This window comes from Elgaria multicarinata, chromosome 1 (assembly GCF_023053635.1).
Source record: "Elgaria multicarinata webbii isolate HBS135686 ecotype San Diego chromosome 1, rElgMul1.1.pri, whole genome shotgun sequence".
NCBI lineage: Eukaryota > Metazoa > Chordata > Lepidosauria > Squamata > Anguidae > Elgaria > Elgaria multicarinata.
Window position 1 is genome coordinate 82137343 of NC_086171.1, and position 13808 is coordinate 82151150.

General features: G+C 40.8%; 1 protein-coding gene across 4 annotated transcripts in view; it reads left to right on the top strand.

Annotated features, from left to right (window-relative positions):
- Positions 1-2734: 2734 nt before the first annotated feature.
- The window catches only part of BRD9 (bromodomain containing 9), a 32448-nt gene continuing 21374 nt past the window's right edge, over positions 2735-13808 (top strand). Inside the window, exons 1-7 of one of the 4 annotated variants that reach the window (XM_063130997.1) lie at positions 2735-2861; positions 5481-5701; positions 7451-7583; positions 8027-8087; positions 9620-9764; positions 11677-11787; positions 13495-13610. In XM_063130997.1, coding sequence (XP_062987067.1) covers positions 2759-2861; positions 5481-5701; positions 7451-7583; positions 8027-8087; positions 9620-9764; positions 11677-11787; positions 13495-13610 — 890 coding nt within the window. In that variant the 5' untranslated portion in view covers positions 2735-2758. The remainder of the gene's footprint in view (positions 2862-5480; positions 5702-7450; positions 7584-8026; positions 8088-9619; positions 9765-11676; positions 11788-13494; positions 13611-13808) is intronic. The other 3 variants (XM_063131006.1, XM_063131014.1, XM_063131025.1) reach the window with 3 other exon arrangements.

Here is a 13808-nt window from a genome sequence, read left to right on the forward strand (position 1 = left end):
TTATGTGTATACACACACACACACACACACACACACACACATCAGACTATAACCCCTGATCTGCAGCATTATATAGTTTCCCAGATGCTGTCTGGAAGCCCTGTAAAATTGCTTTCTATCTGTTAAACTTTCTGTTTCTATTATCTCCGTCAAATATTTCTGGAAGCCATTCCCTTTTACTTTGTCTACAGTATCTGGTACTCAGAGGTACACTGACTCCAAATATGGATATTCCATTTAGCAACTATGATTTATCACCTTTGATAGATGTATCTTCCATTAATTTGTCTAGCTTTTTTTTTAAAAAAAAAAAAAGCCACCAAATGTGGTGGCTATCACATTGATGAACCTGAAACTACAGTTCTGTAGGTTATTTATGTTGTAAGTGAAGAATGTTTTCCTCAGCCCTGAACTTACTGACAATCAACTTCAGCGAGTGTCCTGAGTTCTACTATGAAGGGAATGGGAGAAATATGTGTTTGGATCTGTGTTGTATGCCATTAATAATATCATAAACCCCTGGCCATCTTTTCTAAAGTAAAAAGCCTCAAACACTTTAGGCTTCCCTCAAAAGAAGGTACTCCAGTGAGACTTACTTCTGAGTGCGCATACTTGGGATCCAGCTAGAACTGTCCTTTCTGTATGCTTTTGAATTTTTATTCCAGATAGGGTAACCAGAACTGTGTATATTCAAAATGTCGGTCATTACATCTTAGCATAATGGCATTTATACTTTATGTTTTTCACTGCTTGAAGAGAAGAAAAATAGAAATTCCTGAAATGTCTCAGAAATGGTTACCAAACCATTTTAAACTGTCTGAACTGGAACCAAATTAAGCAGTTAAAAATACTGTTGAACCCAAATTGGAACTGATTTCAAATTATTAATGATTTCTGATCCTGGGTAAAAGTGCATAGGATTGCATCCTCAAGAGGGGGACATATTATTATGCATTAGTACAGTTCTCTGCCAAAACAACGCTGTGAAGAAGAACCTAAATAGGGCAAACCTACACATATTTTGATTTGTGTAAAGCAGAACCAAATAGAAAGTACACTTTACAATAAAGGACATTTGGGATATCCACCCTTCAGATAATTCAGGATGGAGTATAGTAACTGGCCCTCAAAGAAGTGCCCAAACCTCACTTACCAGGGAAATAAATCACTTCACTAAATCGCTTACAACTCCAGTGTCACCCAAGTATACAGCCCAAAGCACAACTCAGTTCTTGCTTTATGGTTCTTGCTGACATCACTCATTGTCAGCACCAAACTACACTTACATGGCCAGTACATTGATGTCACAATGCATCCAAGCTAAAGTTGCTATAGCAACACTCACTCACCCCAGTATTATCTGCCCACACCATGCTGCGTTTCTATTGCACTGGCTAGACTCCTAGAGGCTGATATCAAAAGTGGACAAAAACCAGGTAAGGAACATTTTGGTTTCCAGTGTGTATTGATGGTTCAACATAGCACAGAGCGCTTGGTCAGAACATGGGAAACCCAGATTCAAATCTTCACTAACAAATCTTCAAATCTTCATCTCACATACTTGGTCCCTCCCTCATCCCAAAAGTATAAGCTGTACACAAGGAAGGATAAGTAACAAAATTTAGGTAGAAAAATGGGAGTGCAGAATCACTGTCACTATACAAAGCGCAAGTCACAAAACAGCCTCCCCATCTCACTAGGGTATACAGGGAAATTTGTCATATCTGCTCTTCCGTTATCACCTACAGTGGAATTGGCCTTCTAGCTTTGCTAATGATGGGAGTTGCAGTCCAACAACAGCTGAAGGGCCAGAAGTTACCCAGTTCTGACCTACAGGGTTATGGAAGTAGACATTATTTTTGTGAACCGCCCAGAGAGCTTCAGCTATTGGGCGGTATAAAAATGTAATAAATAAATAAAATAAATAAATTATTGCCAATACAGGTGTATCTATAAGGTACAATAATTTACATTGTTTCTTTGAATAAAGTGGAGGAAAGCCAAAGGTAAACAGACACAGAAAACAAAGCTGAGAGAAATGCATGTATCAAGAATTAAAGTATGTGTTGCTTAAGAATTATTATTATTATTTATTACATTTCTATACCACCCTATAGGAAAAACCCTCAGGGCAATTCTATATTAAGGAATCATAGAATTGTGGAGTTGGAAGGGAGCACAAGGGTCATCTAGTCCAACCCTCTGCAATGTGCAGGAGTGCTATCATGTCTCCCCTCCATCTTCTCTTCTCCAGGCTAAACATGCCCAGTTCTTTCAGTCTCTCTTCATAAGGCTTTGTTTCCAGACCCCTGATTATCCAGGCTGCCCTCCTCTGAACACTCTCCAGCTTGTCTGCTATATTTCCTAGGATTCCTTGCTGGGAGGCCGATGTAGCTACATAGTTTATACCACTCAATCCATGCAGGGAGAGAAGGGTGGAGGAAGAGACAGAGAGGAGAAGAAGCAAGGGGGCTTCTCCTTGGGGAAACCGATCCAACCTGTAAGAGGGCGCCTTGCTCCGGCCTCCGACTCACCCGGAGAGCCGCTTCTTCGTCCCTTGGGCCGTTCTTGAGAAATCAAACTTCCCGCGCTGGTCCTATCTGGAAGCCCTTGACCCGATCCGCCCCCCCCACCCCCCACGTGTTTCCGCGTTTCTCCCTGACGTCACTTCCTGCCGTGCCCTGATGTCCTAGCGTAGGGGGAGGGGCGGCTTCCTGGTGGGGAGGGGGCGCCGATTGTTGTTGTTGTTTTTGCTACTATGGGAAAGAAGCACAAGAAACACAAGGCGGAGAAGGCGGAATGGAGGTCTACGTCCGCCCCGGCCGTCACCGCCGCTGGGACTGGCGCCGCTGGTTATGACGGTGGGTTGGCCGAGGAGCAAAGAAAAGGACCTTTGGGGATGGGATGACGGGGTGGGGGTGGGCAGAAGGACCTATGGAGAAGCTGACCCTCCCTCGCGCTGCTGTGACGGAGTCTCCCCTCCCTCCCTCCCTCCCTCTACAAGCTCCCAGGGGACTTCCCGCGGGGAGGCGACTCTCTCACAACCCCACACATCTCCCCAAGAACCGTCACCACCATTGCCTTCCTCTTGCCCGCGCGTTGGGCGAAAGTATCGGCCCCCACTGCGTTTTTCCGGTGAATCTGGGGATTCCTGTCAAAAACAGGGCTTCACACGTGACGCAGTAGCAAACACGCGTGCACTCGATAATGCGGTATGCGCCCCGCTCCATTGTGTGTAATAGGGCGAGGGTGCCGGCGTAATTTAAAGCAGGTATGGGGAATACCTGGTCCTCCAGAATGCACCTTTTGGGGTGCATTTCCTTGCTGCACAGGCAATGGTGAGGTATGATGGGAATTGCAGTCCAACGACATCTGGAGGGCCACATGTTCCCTCCCCATCCTTGATTTAAAGCAGCAAAGGGACTTGTGGGCTGGAGGTGCTGAACTGTATTGCAGTCCTTGTTCCTCAGCTTTAAGAAGTGAGTCTAGCTGAAAGAAAAGGGCAAGGGAGAGAGGGGTTTCAGCACTCCTTGTTCACAAGCCCCTTGTACACTTGGGCCCCCAGCTCTGCTGTACTTGCAGTTGGGGCAGATCCATTTTTGACAACCGTCCTGTCTCATTTGGATCTAAGCCAACCCCTTTTCTTTCTCATGTGTGTACCTATATTATAACATTTGCTTTTGCATGCACCTGTTATGCTGCCTCTATCTACACATTACCTTTTAGATGTATACTTAAACCACATAGTGTGTGAAGAGGCACAAATGTGGCTGCAGCAGCTGTGTGACAAAAAGAATTTCAGCAAGTTCCAGGTTTTTGGAGCCACTGTTGTGTAACCAACAGAGTCCCTAGAAATGGACCAGGAAAGACTTGGTGTAGTCCAAATTATCCATGAAGCTCACGGCCTGACCTTGGGCCATTTATTTATTTCTCAGCTTAATCTTCATAGAGTAATTGTGAAGGTAATAGGGGGATCACCCCACCTATGTTTACCTCCATGTGTATCACTTTACACTTACTTACATTGAACTGCATTTGCCATTTTAATGCTCAATTCCCCTGTTTGGTGAGATCCTTTTGGACCTCTTAACAATCCCCTTGTTTTTTTGCCACTCAGAATAATTTGGTTTTGTGTACAAACATGGCCCCTTCACTTCTCATTCCTAACTCCAGATCATTTATGAACAAGTTAAAAAGCAGTAGTCCCAATACAGATCCTTCAGGGGTGGGGGCAGTGTTTATATCTCTCCATTGCCATAACTGTTCATTTAATCGTATTATCTGCTTCCTATTATTTAACGTGTTAGTGATCCATAAGATAGGGTGACCATATGAAAAGGAGGACTGGGCTCCTTGTCTTTAAAAGTTGTATTGAAAAGGAAATTTCAGCAGGTGTCATTTGTATATATGGGGAACCTGGTGAAATTTCCTCTTCATCACAACAGTTAAAGCTGCAGGTGCCCTGCCCTCTTTTAAATCTGGACACTCTAGTATAGCTCCTGCATACTACACCTGCATACTCCTTTTCATATGGTCACCCTACATAAGAAAACCTGGCCTCATAGACCATGACTGCTTGGTTTGCTCAGCAGTCTTTGGTGATGAGTCTTCGTCAAGTCTCAAGTAAAGCTAGAACTTACTTTGCAGAACCCCCACTCCCATATTTTCAGCAAGATTTTCTTTCTATATGTTTTATAATTTTTCTTTAATATTACTTTCCACCAATTTATTGAGATGTTAATCTGTCTGGCCTATAATTTCTCTCAGATCCCTTTTTAAAATTCATGTTATGTTGGCCACTTTCCAGTCCTCAGAAACAGAGGCTGATCTTAGGGACAAGTTACATACTTGTGTTAGACGTTCAGCAGTTTCACACAGGTTCCTTTAAGAACTCTTGGTTGGTATCAGCTGGACCCAGTAATTTTTCAATAAGACCTGGAACAGAGGTGGGGAACTTCTTCCAACCCAAGGGCTGCATTCAGTTTAAGAAAAACTCTTAAGGGCTGCATTCCAGTGAGGGGCAGGGCTGAAAGTAATAGGGTGAAACCAAAAATCCCAGCATATTTTAACTTGGATCTCTTACTGCCAGTAAATAAGTCTTAGAAGAGGCATTTCAACGTTTTAGAATGGGAGGAAACTATGCAAAAGCTGGGAAACTGGCTGATTTGTGGTTTAGGGAAAGGGTATGTGGCCATCTAGGGAACTCTGGAGGCTGGATTGGGACCCCAGGTGGGCTGGATTGGGACTCTGGGCTTGAAGTTGCCCACTCCTGCCTAGATCTACTGTCACTGGTATTTGTCATATTCCCTTCTTGAAAGTTGAAACACAGGTATCAGTCCTACATCTTTTACAATGAAGATAGATGCAAAGAATTCATTCAGCTTCCCTGCAATCTATGAATTTTATGAATGAGGCTCATGTGAGCAGCACTGATGCTAAGAGTCTATGTGCTATGTTACTGTTTACTTGCTTTTGATTAGATTATGTGGATAAACCCTTGGAGAAGCCATTGAAGTTGGTGTTGAAAGTTGGAGGTAGTGAAGTGACAGAGCTTTCAGGATCAGGACATGATTCCAGTTATTATGATGACCGATCAGACCACGAGAGAGAGCGACATAAGGAAAAGAAGAAGAAAAAGAAAAAGAAATCTGATAAAGAGAAAGAAAAGCACCTTGATGATGAGGAGAGACGGAAGAGAAAGGTAAACAGACATTTGACAATGGAACCACTGGCTTATTTTCCATAGTTGTCTGTTAAATCTTCAAAAAGTTTTTTTTAATTTGTTGTTAGCTATAAGTATCAGCGGCCTGGTTTGCACATAATACTAACCCATGGTTTGTTGCCTCATCCAAGGGCTGATTGACTAAGATTTCTTAAATTGAATGTTAACCCTAATATATCTTCTGTATTGGTGACCCTACTCTATAGCACATTTTCATATGCTAGCATCCATTTTCCTATGTAACTGGGCAACCAAATACTACTGGGTTTTGCATCCCTGCTGTAGGAGATCCCATCATGTAAAGGTGTTTAAGTTCTCACAGTGGCCCCAGCCAGCATAGCCAATGGTCATGATGGATATTGTAGACCAAAACATCTGGAGGGCACCAGCCTGAGGAAGATTGATCTAGATCCTTTCTAGTCAGGTTTCAGGCTGGAGTTTGGGACCAAAGCAGCCTTGGTGGTCCTGATGGATGACCACCTCTGTGGGAGAGGCAGGAGGAGTACAATCCTGTTGATCTTCCAGAATGTCAGTGGCTTTTGATACTATCAACGATGGTATTTCATTGGACTGGCTTTATTCAGGTGGGAGGCATGGTGTTATGGTGCTTGTACCTGCAGGAGGCCACTTACAGAAGATGGCATTGGGGGATTTCTGTTTGGCCATTATACTCTGGGGTTGCCCTACAGTTCCATTCTGTCCCCCATGCTGTTTATATGAAGCTGCTGAGTCATTGGGGGCTTGGAGGTACATGTTAGGAATTCTTGGATTTTCCCTGGTAGGCTTCAGGGGGCTGGTTTACATTGGGGGAAATGTTGTAGAGGACATTAATCCTCTCCTGCTATGGTGCTGTAGTCCCAATGCAAATTGGAGATCCCAAAGCTAGCTTTGAGATAAATGTAAAGAGATGGGAAGTCCAATCATGGATCTCATTTTCATTTAGTTCGGCCTTAACACTGCACATATATTAGGGAACACACCACAGCCAAACTTACTTCTCAGTAAACATGCGTAGGACTGAGCTGCAGGACATTTGTCATTGGTTTTATTTATTTCAAATCATTTTTATCCTGCTTTTCTATCAGAAATGAAGCAGCTTCAAAAACACAAGAGTATCTATTAAACAACATATTCAAGCAACGAAATCAAAACGCAGCACATAAAACCAGCCCCATTTGTTACATCAAAATAAAACATAAACTACCCAGCATCAAAACATCTGTTGCAACAAATGAGTCTTCACTGCTCCGCCAAAAGCAGCCAGTGATGGAGCCAAGCAGATCCCATTGGGAGGAGTTCCATAGTCTGAGTGAGCCTACCGAAAAGGCCCTGTCTTGTATCACCTTAAGGAAAACAAGGCCTTTTCTTTTTCCTTCTGCAGCTCCTTGCATTTTGAACAATTATTTTACAGCACACTCTTGAAAACCAATAGCAAACCCAATAGCTAAATAGAAGTATATGGGGGAATGTATATGGGGGAAAAACTGGTGTTATTGTTTAAGAAATTTCTGTATGTCTTGCTTGAGCAATTAATATCCTTTCTTTTATAGCATTTGGAATACATTTTCCCATTACTGAGAAACCTGTCCTCCTAAACATTTAACATTGCCAAAGTGCTTACTGATTTTAATAAGGTCATCTGCCTTTGTGAATTTGCAATTCTTGTATTTGTACATGGAGATGTTACACTGACCACCTTTTCCCACAAATTTTGCTTTCTGGTATCAGGAGGAGAAGAAAAGAAAAAGGGAAAAGGAGCATTGTGATACTGAGGGTGAAATGGATGACTTTGATCCTGGAAAGAAAGTAGAGGTTGAGCCGCCCTCTGATCGTCCAGTCCGGTCCTGTAGAACCCAACCTGGTGGGTAGCCAAGATTAGTTATGTTTAATTTGCAGTGTACTGGCCATTCCGTTACCAGTGAGATTCGGAACTCAGTTTCTTCAAGATACTGTGCTAAATTCTGTGCACAGATCTTGTGGGGGTTTTTTCTTGTGGTGGTGGGAGGAATCTTCACTACTTCTTTAGATCTTTGTCCACTCTCAGTCCCTTTTGTTCATTCAGTAGACAGTTTATTCATATAGGTAGAAATGCATATTAATCTTGTATTATCCTTAATGTTCCCTGTCTGTCTTCAGAAGGACCAACCACAAAGTCAGATATGTTAGGGTCCTATATACAGAAACAGGATCAATAATGGTTTCGCTCTCAAGACATAGCTTCTTCACAGTTTTAGGCCTGTGATATACAAATGACTAGAGCTGTCAAAGACGTAATCACCTGCTTTTCCTTATATTGAACTGTAGCAGAAAATGAGAGCACACCTATCCAGCAATTATTGGAACATTTTCTTCGCCAGTTACAGAGGTAAGTCTGCCTATTACACAGAGAAATTTGAAGGTAACTGCTGCATTTAGTTTTCAGAGCTGGGCTTGGCCTTTATGGTTTTAAGGGAATCTTTTTGGCTGATTCTCTTTTTCTTTGCTAATTAGGCAGAGTTTAGATGTGATGGCCGTAGATCTGTCATTTCAAATAGAGGAGGCTCAATTGTAAGAGCAAAAGGGGCGTGAGGGAGGCATTCAACTCTCTCCTCTCTAGCTTACTCCCCTGCAGATTTTCCCCACCCCCAGACACACACAGTTTTTTTGTTATTGAACATCATGAATTTGTGGTAATACAAGGATTATTTTCTAGTTCTGTCTGAGTGCCTTTCCAGAATTTAAAAAGCTTTGCCCCGCTGTTCCTCACAATTGATCGTGCCATGTGTGCTGGAGAACACCTACTATTTTAGGAATCTGCAAGGGTACTTGATTTACCTGGGTGTTTAATAAAGCCAAAACTGCAGCTTAAGAATTTCATAGCTAGTTATATGTATTCTAAATCTTAGTTTAAGATTGGTGTTCACTAAAGTAAGATATGAAAGCAACAATGCTGATGCTCTGAATTTAAACATTTGTAGTTCTGTCTATATGCACAGAGAGATGCCCGTTTAGGGTTGGCATAACCTCATGTTGGTATATGCAAGTTTTGCTATATGCTTTACAGTGCAGCCCTATGTGTGTCTACTCAGAAGTAAGTGCCACTGAATTAATTGAAACTTACTCCCAAGTGAAAGTGTATAGCAGGGGTGGGCAACCGTTTGGGCCCATGAGCACATTTAGAAATTTGAGGAACTACTGGGCACAATCATAAAATGGTTTCCGTTGGTGGACATGGCAAGTCACAAAGGACAAGTAACCTGCCCAGAAGCATTCATGGGAAATTAAGGTAGCAGTAGCTAGATGCCTTCACTTCGCATTGAAGCAATCCCAGATGCCTGTTAGAAAATAGCCCCAAAAAATTAAAAATGGGAGGACCCGGGTGTCTTGGTGGGCACCAAGAAAGATGTTCGGGGGCACTTTATTTATTTCTTAAATTTATATACCGCCCCATAGCCAAAGCTCTCTGGGTGGTTTACAAAAGTTAAAAACAGTGAACATTAAAAAGTATACAAAATTTAAAACCATCAAAAATATAAAAACAGTATAAAACAACATTAGTGCTCATGGGCACCACATTGCCTACCCCTGGTAGATAGGATTGCAGTCTTAGTCTAATAATTACTTGTTAAGTCTTAAAATGAAGCCTGAAACCACCTGCATTAATTTCAGACATTAATTGTAGATTACTGTTCTCAAAATACTTTCTCAAAATTTGCCATGGTTATATACCATTTTGGCTGGTGTGCACTGTTCTTGCATTGTTGTTTATACATATACACTTCAAATTTGCATTTTTGCCAAATATGAAAAAACAAAAATGCTTTAAAAAAAAAAAAAGCAGGACTGATTGAAAATGGAGTTGTAATAATGACAATGTTAGTTCCAAACATAACATTAAATATATGTTTCAATTTTTAGGAAAGATCCTCATGGGTTTTTTGCTTTTCCAGTCACGGATGCTATTGCTCCTGGATATTCCATGATAATAAAACATCCTATGGATTTTGGCACAATGAAAGAGAAAATTGCAGCAAATGAGTACAAGTCAATAACAGAGTTCAAGGTGAATTAATAGAGATTTGGTGAATTTTTAGTAAAACTAACATGAATTGCTAATTTTTGTGTTCAGTATGTATGGCGATGAAATTATTTTGTATAAGACTGTGTAAACGCTTTCAGAAATAGTTCTGTACATTTGTGCATTCCGTAGGAATAGGCAGCAGTACTGTTATTCCAGTGTGAAAGTTAAGGTCGCTCAGTGTAAGAGTTTTCACTCACGCAAGAGCTTACATACATATTGAAGTTTTATGGGTCTACACTATAAAAGTTCCAAAATCCATATTAGTACAATACATTTATTAGGCCAACTCAAAGGTCACACAAAATATGCATACTTTTGAGATCTCCAGATCCCTTCGGCAGGCAAGACGTTGCAAAAAGCAACCGGAGCTGAGTGGAAAAGGAGGCGGGTGCAAGACTGACCAGTCATGAGGTGGTTTCACTTGGATCCACCTCTGGGAACAAGGAAAAAACAAAGAATGGTTATTATTATTATTATTATTGATTTAGAAAATATAAACTCCAGCTGTTACTCAGAATTGTCTCCCATCATATAAAAGTGTGTTTTAAGGCTGTAGCAGGGAGTGGGATAGTCCATTGGACTCTGCCATGCATACCCATGACAAATTTGCATTTACCACTATATAACAGGATTAAGTATCCCTGAGTTTCCGCATTATTTCAGTAAAGTAATGCTCTCACATGAGCAAGGAGGAGTCTCTGTGCATGCAGGACTTTTTAAAAAAGAATTGGAGGCACAGTCCTTATGTGCTTTGGTCTTTGCTCTCGGTGTTGCACACTTTAGTAGAGGTCTGTGTAACTTGTAACCTTGCAAGTCAAACAAAGCCCAAATGGCATTGGTGCACCAGCGGCTCAAGAAACCTGCTTTTATTGCCTGCCTGGAACTGCAAAAACAGGGATTGCCAAACATTGGAATTCTTTTGCAACAGAGTTTGGAGACTCAATTTAGTTGTGTCTAAGATTGTCCCTGAAAACAAATTCATGAGCAAAAATCTGCACCTGGAGATTTCCTCTTCTTTTCCAATAATTGGTCCCTTTCTACTTTTTCCTTCCATGTATGAAAGTATGACTATTCCAAGTATAAAAATCTTCTATTTTTATTGTCTGCCCAGAATTGTAAAGATGAGTTTCCAAGCATGTAGCAGGCCAAAACACAGGCTAGTAGGCTGCACTCTGCTTAGTACATTGCTATCGCAAGCCTGCACAACTTGTAATTTAGAAACACATTTTTCTGATGCCATTCTATGGTTTAACCCTCCCCAACCTGGTGCCCTCCAGATGTTTTGGACTACAACTCTCATCATCCTTGACCTTGGCCATGCTGGCTGGGGCTGATAGCAATTAAGTCCAAAACATCAGGAAGGCACCATGTTGGAGAAGGCTAGGCTAGTTGTTACTAAAAGCTGGCGAGGTGTTAAACCTGTGCCTGGAATGTACCACTTCATACTTCATGTGACTCGAGTAAAAATTCTGCATGTAGGAAATTAGCATGTAACATGCTAGTTTTTTATGTGAAGGGATTTTCCTCAACTGCCGTCTGAACTGGCTTATTCCAAAAACAGGTTTACAGCTTAATATATTTTGTGATTACTAGGCCTAAAGGTACTGAGAGAGTGCCTTATGTTAAACTCAAGTCATTTCTAAAAAGTTTGACATAGATATTATAACCCTTAAGAGTTAAATCATTTGGGAGAGGGGAAGGCCACTCATTCTGTGCGATATGTAACCCAAAGGGGCAGAATCCTTCACAGGTCATCTTTGAAGTGGTTAGTGGTTATTCATCAGTGATGCTTCTCATTTCAGTATTGAAATTGTGCTGGCCTAGCTGTGACTGAAGTTCTTCAGTTACGAAGACCTCTAGAAAACATGGCAATGTTTATGTTTGTATTTTCCAGGCAGATTTTAAATTGATGTGTGACAACGCCATGACGTACAACAGACCAGACACTGTGTACTACAAACTGGCCAAGAAGATCCTCCATACAGGCTTTAAGATGATGAGCAAAGTAAGACAGCTATGAAAAAGAGCATGATGACATCAAAAATACACATTAAAACTATTGTAGTGGGTCATAGTGAAGCATCATTTAAACTTTCTGTATTTAGTTGTAATAGTGCCCATTTTGGTTTGTATATTTAAGGGTATTTATACCCTGTACTAAATATATATATATTCATTCTGTGTCAAGAAAAGCTGAATTCAGAAGAATATATAAATGTGTGCAAATTAAGCACAGTTTTTTTTCCTTACGTGCACACTGTATTCTACTTCTGCTAGTTTTGAAAAGAGAGAAGGAACTGTGTGGGGCACTGAAGGCCCCCCCATCATTACTAGATATTTTCTTTAACCCCTCCCATTTGCTTTTGAAATTCACTAGACATTGCCCACACACTTTCAAATATATATTTACAAACCTAACCTTGCTTTTTAAAAATGAAAGCAGGAATTCCAAGGAAGCTGAATTCTGTACTCAGTATCACATTCTGCACTCCCACAGAAAGGCGGTGATTATATTGAGTTTGTTGGCATTTCAATTAAAAATCATTCTCCCTTTAAGGTGAATAATCTTGTAGTAAGATTTGGTTTCAGACTGGAAACACTGAACAGAAACTTTCAGTCAATAAACTAATTGCCATATTATTTTAAGTCCATTGAACGTTCTTAAAATGTTTTATAAATTAATATTTTTTAAATAGGTAAATTCTGAAACTATTCAAGAATGCAAAGACTGCATTTCTTTATTTTTAAAACATCTTTCCATAAGTGATTCAAAGTGATGCAAAAAACCCCAATTTCTTTTTTAAATAGGTTTTTTCAAATGTTTTGTAATTTATGAAATGCAAGAATCTCTATAGCTCTCCTCTTTGCAGAACCAACCTCCCCTCACATATAAAGAAAGGCAAATGGAAATACTTACATAAAACAGGAAAGACTTCAGGTAGAAGATGGATTGGTGTATGCTGTACATGTAAGCGTACAAGATCAATTTTTAAAACTCTATATCATTTTTATTTATTTATTTATTATTTCTAATCCCACCCAATAACTAATGTTCTCTGGGCAGATTACAAGTTAAAAACTAAAATGCCATTTTAAAACAGTTAAAATATAAATACAATACAAATATTTAAAAGACTAAAATACAATATAATAAACAAATGGCACAGTAATTGATAAAACAGCCATAATAGCATAGCTCTAGATCTCATTGGCTCTGTTCCGAGGACACCTTAAACCGCAGCTTTAACCACGGTGAATAAGGCTTTTTGAAGCTCTTTATACCCAAGGAATTTATGCCTAACAGGCATAAAGGCATTTATGCCTCTTTATTCCTATAAATGCCTATAATGGCATTTTTTAAAACAATAAACCGTTTTGTAATGTGAACACCTGCTGGTAGCCTCTCCTGCGTGAAGATTGCGGTAAGTTCTGTATACAGGTAGGTGGCCGTTTGCATGTGTAGCTTTCTTCCTAGGTAGGTTGCAGATATTCTGGTGTCGTGCTGCCATGACTGAATCATGTTGCATCGTCATTGAAGGTGTAGTTCTTAGGCACCAAGCCATGGCCATTCCCATCCCATCCCATCATCATAGCATCTTGGCTATGAGGGAAAGGTGTAAAGTCCCTGCCGCTCTGTCCTTTCTAATTCTAGGAACGGCTGTTAGCTTTGAAGCGCAGCATGTCGTTTATGCAGGACATGGATTTTTCTCAGCAGGCAGCTCTTTTGGGCGACGAAGACCCAGCTGTTGAGGAGCCTGTGCCCGAAGTCGTTCCTGTGCATGTAGAGACTACCAAGAAATCCAAAAAGCCAAGCAAAGAAGTTATTAGGTAACGATGGGATGGAACGCTTTGCTCTGTTATGCCTCTTAATTGTAAATTAACAGTATCTCAAGTTTAGGAATGAAACAAAGCTCTATGAAGAGAGACTGAAAGAACTGGGCATGTTTAGCCTGGAGAAGAGAAGACTGAGGGGAGACATGATAGCACTCTTCAAATACTTCAAAGGTTGTCACACAGAGGAGGGCC